The following is a 5,782-nucleotide window of genomic DNA, read 5'->3' as shown; positions in this document are numbered from 1 at the left end:
TGGACCAGGATTGTTTCCCCAGCCAGAGGTGGGAGAGTAGAGCGGCTGCCCCGCCTGCTCGGTCTGGTTACTATGGCGACAGCCGACAGCCGCGGGGTGACCCAAGTGATCCTCCCTCCCTCCTCCCAAACCAAGAGAGATGACGGCACCGCGCTGACTGCGCCAAATTCCAGCCAATGAGCGGCTGCTCCAGCCTTCCCTTCCGCCAGCTCTCCCCCTCCCTCCGGGAACTCGATTCACAAATCTGGACTGGGGATTTCCGGCTCCAGGCAGGTTACAAGGGCGCTGGGCTGAGGCTAGGGGAATCGAGTCCTGTCGTCCCGGGAGGGCAAGTGGGGACCGACATTCTTGGGTTCTGGAGCCAGACTTCTGTAACTCGCCGCCAGAATAGATGACTCCCTATTCCCAAATTATCCGGAAGACCTAGTTGAGGCCGAGTCTGCAACTCTTCCTGCCCCTACAAGCCCCGACCCCGCCCGAGCGCGCCATTCAGCACCACGGACAGCGAACCCGGGCCTAGTCTTGGCAGGTCCCCCCGGGTTCTTTCCGGATCTTCTCCGCCACGGCCGGACTAGGGTTGGAGCTGCGGGCACTCTGTTGAAGCCAGGCCTCTTTGGGCCAATGAAACAGTGAACAGGGCGCTTAGCCACGTGGCTAAGAAGGCAATGGGGACCGAGCAGGGATCTCAGGCTAAATAGCCCATTTTCCCTCTTGTTTCAATCTCAGAGAATGGCTTCCTTCTCCCCAGCTGCCCGTGTTTGCTCCTTCTTGGGGATAAAGGGCAAGTGTCTGAGTCTCAAGCAGGGATGGACCTCCCAAGACTCCTGAGTGGGCGTGCGACCAGGGCATCATTGAAGCAGCCCCATGGAGGCTGGGGGATGAGGAGAGAAGTGTGGCAGACAGGCCCCACTTGGGAGTGGTGAACACAGACTTAGGCCCGACTGTACTCTTGACCGATATATGGTGGGGAGAGATGGGGAGGAAGGGAAAAATAGCAATAAGGACTAGCTAGTTCTGCCTCAATGGATCTCATCACAGAAAAGGCACAACTCCTCTGTCCCCATCATTCGGTCTCTAAGTGGCCTGGGCATTGATGAGGACCTAGGTCAGACAAGATGGAGGAGGAAGTGGGGGGATGGATTCAGCTTTATCACCAGGCCTCACCCTCAGCTACCTCGCTTTACTCTTTACCCTCTGTAAAATGGAAGCCGATGGCGGGGGTGGGGATGGAGAGGAGGAGACGTTCTCAGGTACTTGATCTTCCCTACTAGAGCCCCATCTCTTGCCTTCCTGCCCTGTCTGTGACAGTTCCACTACCACTCCCTCTCCCTCCCTCCCGGGGCCCAAAGAAAGACCGGCGCAAAACCATCTGCAGGCGCTTCCAGCGCTTTATAGTTCTTTCCGGGACAGACGGACAGACAGACAGTGCGGCCCGCTCTGTCGGCCCGCATCATTGGCACCTTGGACACGGCCCCAGGCCCAACCCAGTCCCTGGTACTCTACAGGGAGGATTCCGGTCCCGCCCCAGCTCAGCACCTCGGACAGTTCCCGGCCCAGCCTCCCCCCTCCCCCCTCCCCCCGCAAACAACCAAATAAATTAAAAGGGGCAGTGGGGCGGGGGACAAAAAAGCTAAGGATAAGGAAGCAGGATGTCCCTCCTCCAAGGTAAGAAGTTTTCTTTTCCTCCCACCTGTCCACTGAGGCGCCGCGGCCGGGGTGGTCTCCCAGGTTGATTTTGCCTCCAAACCTCAGCCTCCTGAAAGAAGCCGGCAGCCCCTTCCCCCACACCCCCCAGCTCCCAGCATGCAACACGTTGGAAAAGGTGGGGAGAGGCGGTGGGGGTGGGGTGAGGGACCATCCTGGTGGCTGTCTGGATGCCTGGGGCTGCAGTTTCTCCTGGCACCTCAGTCGATCCAAATTAAAAACTAATATTCCCTTTGATCAGGGGAGAGGGGTGTGGGGACTCAGTCAGGAATAAAAAATGCAACCTGACACAAGTGAAGGAAGAAGGCAGACAGGAGGAAAGATGGTGACACACGACAGGAGCAACAAGAAGGGGAGATGGGGACACAGGTGCAGGAGGAGAAACGGGGGTCTACGGGGTACAGTCGGCAAGGGGTAAGATGGAGATGCAGACACACAAACCCAAGGAGCGGAAAATGGAAAGGCAGGGAGAGGGAGGAAGAAAGAGAGGAACAGGAGAGAGAGGGAGAGAGAGAGAGGAATGAAGACAGGAGGAAAAATGAAGACACAAAAAGGAGGCAAGGAAATGGACAAAACCGAGGGAGAATGGACTGAAGGGAAGGGGAAGACCGGGGCAGAAATGGAGAAATCGGGGCGCAGACAGACGGGAAGAGTAAGGTTGGAGTGCCCTTCCCGCGCTCATCTTCCGTCCCCACTCCACGCCCAGCAAATCCAAACACCGCGGCCTCTGGTGTCCCGGCCTCCACTTTCCCCTGAGGGGCATGGGCGGCTCCTCCTCCGCCCAGCCGGGGCGCTGAGCGGCGGTAACAGCGGCGGTGGCTTGGTGGTCCCGGGGGGTCCGAGTGTGTGTCGGGGACTGGGGCGGGGGATGGGCGCGGCCCCTGGGTATCCCTAGCGGTCCAGGTTCATAGTCCAGTGCTTGGTTCCGGCCGCGCAGCTGTCCCTGGCGGCCGAGGAGGCGGCGGGCGCGCCCCCGCTCGGTGGGCCCCCGCCGCTGGCGGCGGCCTCGCCCTCGTTCTTGAGGTCTTGAAAGACCTGCGTGAAGAAGTGGGGGTCGGCGTTGAGCCGCAGCATCTGCGGGCTGAGCCGCTGAATGAGGCGCAGGCAGCGCTGCCAGAAGCGCTCCTTGTCGGGCTCCACGAGGAAGGGCTTGAGTGGGTAGGAGATCTCGTTGCCCATGTAGGAGTAGGCGAGGTAGAGGCAGGTGAGGAAGGCGGCCTGCAGCTCGGCGGCCGACGCCAGCTCGTCCCCACGCAGCGACTCGCGGCACAGCAGGTACACGAACACCAGGTTTGCAGGCGTAATGAAGGCCTGGTCTTGCCAGCCCTGCAGCAGCAGCGAGCGGTCCACACCGCGGAACCAGCCCACCAGCTCGCCCGGGCTCAGCTCCTTGAGGCGGTAGCAGCGTCGGCACACGAAGTCGCCCAGACAGCGCAGCAGCTCGCCGGTGGACGCCTGCACGATGACCCGCCGCGGCGAGCCGCCAGGCACCGGCGGTGCAGCCTGAGGGGCTGGGGGAGGCGGCGGCGGAGGCTTTCCCCCGCCCGAGCCCGGCGGCTGAGCGGCCGCGCTGCCCCCCGACGGTGGCTCGCAGGTGGCGGCGGCCGCGGGCACGGTGGGCACTGGCACCGCCAGGGGCTTGGCGGTGATGCCGCCGTCGGGGGGATCCCGGCCCTTGCGGAGAAGGTTCTCGCGGTTGCGTTGCTGGACCAGGGGGTCTGGGCCCGTGGATGCCGGCTTGGGTGTCACCTTCTTGCTGCCTTTCTTCTTCTTGGCGGACGCGGCCACCAGGCGCTTCCAGGTGAGCGCCGAGATGAGCACGGACGGCCGCTTGAGTCGGCTCTCGCCTTTGCCGCCCTTGCCCACTGGCGGCGCCCCGTAGCCCCCCAGCGCCTCGTCCCCCGCGGGCGGCGCCTTCTTCTTCTCCTCGGGCAGCCCGCCGGGCCTCCGGCCCTTGGCCGAGGAGGCAGGGGAAAGAGACAGCACCGTGCCCATCCTGCAGAGCGGGGCCGGCGCCCAGGCCCCAGCGGGAGCCGCGGGCGGCGCCGCTGCTACTGCAGCCCCGGGGGACCCGGCGGTGGGGGGCCTAGCCCCGGCCCGGGCGCACGGACTGGCGGGGGAAGGTGGCTGCTAGGCGGCTCCGCTGCTCTGAGCCTGAGCTGCGCCAGCTGCAGCGTCAGCCCCACCCCTTGGGCCCCTTTTTTCGCCGCGCCGTGCCCCGCCTCACGCGGCCAATCCGCTCCCGAGTTGCACTCTTGATGGGCAGCTCCTATGACCAATAGACTCACGCACGTCAATTTCAAGTCCCGCCCCAATCCCCACCCTCTGCCCTGGGTCTTTTCCCTTCCCCCGAACGGAGGAAGGGGAAGGCGGTGGTCGTCGTTCGAGTGGCCTCCTCAGGGTCAGAGTTGAGGGGTGGTGGCTGCTCCTACCTCCTCCGGATCCTAGGGCCTGGGTCAGCTTGTTCTGATGCACTGGGTCGCGGTAGCAGATAAACCATGGGAACAGCTCTCCTTCCCTCTGCCTTTGAATTTGTGTGGGGGGCCAGTGTGAGCAGTGAGTGCCCTCACCGGATGCCCAGGTCCCAGCTGGGTCGCGTTGCACTGGCTCCTCCAATGTGACTGTCAGGTCTGTTTTCTCTTCGCGACCCCACCTCGCCCCCCACCCCCCAGGTCGCTAGGGGGGCTGCAGCAGGCACATTTCTGCCCTGCCTGTTTGGGAGTCCTGGCAGAGCCTTCTTGCAGGTCACAACCCGCCTCCTTGGGGGTTCCAGCTTGAGGGGGAGGGGGGAGCAGCAAGGTCTCAAATATGCCCCTGAGGCCTCTGCTTGCCGTCCTGATTCTCTGCAACTGAGCCTGTGGGGCAGACCCTTGGCTCTGGTCCCTGGGCAGCTCCTCTCGGTTGGTTGTCCCCACTAACACACACAGATCTCATACTTGGGTGGATGATGGATAAGGTTGGTCCCTGGGGAAACGCTGGAAATTGGATCACTTGATCTACCCAATCTTGTATAGTGAACGAAGCCTCCGGTGTGGACGGAAGCCCAAGAGGGTTGGACCAACCTCCAGCCCAGCCCTGGGTCCAGGTTGAGGTGGGTTTCATCATTAAATGCTTCCTGCACGTCAGGTTCCAGCTGTCCCCACTCCCAGGAGCAAGCTGTTAGTCTGAGTCCTGTCCACTTCTCTCTGGGTCTGTCTGTTCCCTCCTGAGTACCCATCAGCCCTTTGCCCTGGATTTTGGACTCCCCAGGCCTTGCCTGCAGGTCTTGAGCACAGCTAGTTCTGGATCTATTCTATCTGCCTTGTTAGATCATGTCCACCCTTCTTGGAGCCTGCTCTCTATGGCTCCCCCAGCACAAGAGTCTTCAGGCTTCTTAAGTGGACCTTGTAGGTGCACATGGGTTCGATGTGGAGACAAACCCCTGCCTATGTATTTCAGTAAATTCTCAGGATTGCCCTTGGAGTCACCTCCATGCTCCTAACAGACCACAAACATAGCTCCAAGGATCCACTGCTGTCAGGGTTGGTTTGTGCATATATGTGTGTGTGTGTCACTGCAGATAGGCTGTTCTAGAATCCACTTGGGCTGCAGTTCCAGCTACCAGAGCTACCAGCATTTCCCAGCCATTCCACAGCCCCTGCTCACTCACACCCTCTTGGAGGCCTATGGTCTGCCTGTCTGCATTCCCCTCCTCTTTACCACCGTGCGCATGCAGCCTTGTACCTTCTCCCTAACTTAGCACCCAATATGTGCTTTTTCAACAGGGTGTCTATGCTCCCTAGGATCTGATCTTTATTTTCTTGCAGCCCAAACTGACCTTCCCAAACTCTCATTCTCCCCATAGTTGTGGAAAGTGTTCCCTCTTTACAGCTCCTGCAATTGGCCCCACTTCCTCCTACAAGGTGTTCTGAGTCACTCTTTATCTGCCAACCAAGGAATAGTCAGTTCACGGGTAGTTAAGGACAAGCCCTGTAGAGACTGAATTGCGCTGGCGGAAACACTGGGCATGTGGATCTAAATGGCACATGAGTCCTTCCAGCGCTGCTCCCAGGAGTCCCTCACTGGCATAAGGCCTATT

General features: G+C 61.0%; 1 protein-coding gene across 1 annotated transcript; it reads right to left on the bottom strand.

Moving 5' to 3' along the window:
* Window positions 1-1,365: 1,365 nt before the first annotated feature.
* CDK5R2 (cyclin dependent kinase 5 regulatory subunit 2) lies at window positions 1,366-3,903 on the bottom strand. Its single transcript, XM_003272380.4, has one exon. It carries the CDS (start codon window positions 3,697-3,699, stop codon window positions 2,596-2,598), a length of 1,104 nt encoding a protein of 367 aa, XP_003272428.1. The 5' UTR covers window positions 3,700-3,903; the 3' UTR covers window positions 1,366-2,595.
* Window positions 3,904-5,782: the final 1,879 nt, after the last annotated feature.

Source organism: Nomascus leucogenys, chromosome 22a, assembly GCF_006542625.1.
Source record: "Nomascus leucogenys isolate Asia chromosome 22a, Asia_NLE_v1, whole genome shotgun sequence".
Lineage (NCBI taxonomy): Eukaryota > Metazoa > Chordata > Mammalia > Primates > Hylobatidae > Nomascus > Nomascus leucogenys.
The sequence above is the reverse complement of the archived record's forward strand: the minus strand, read 5'-3'. Positions and strand labels throughout refer to the sequence as shown.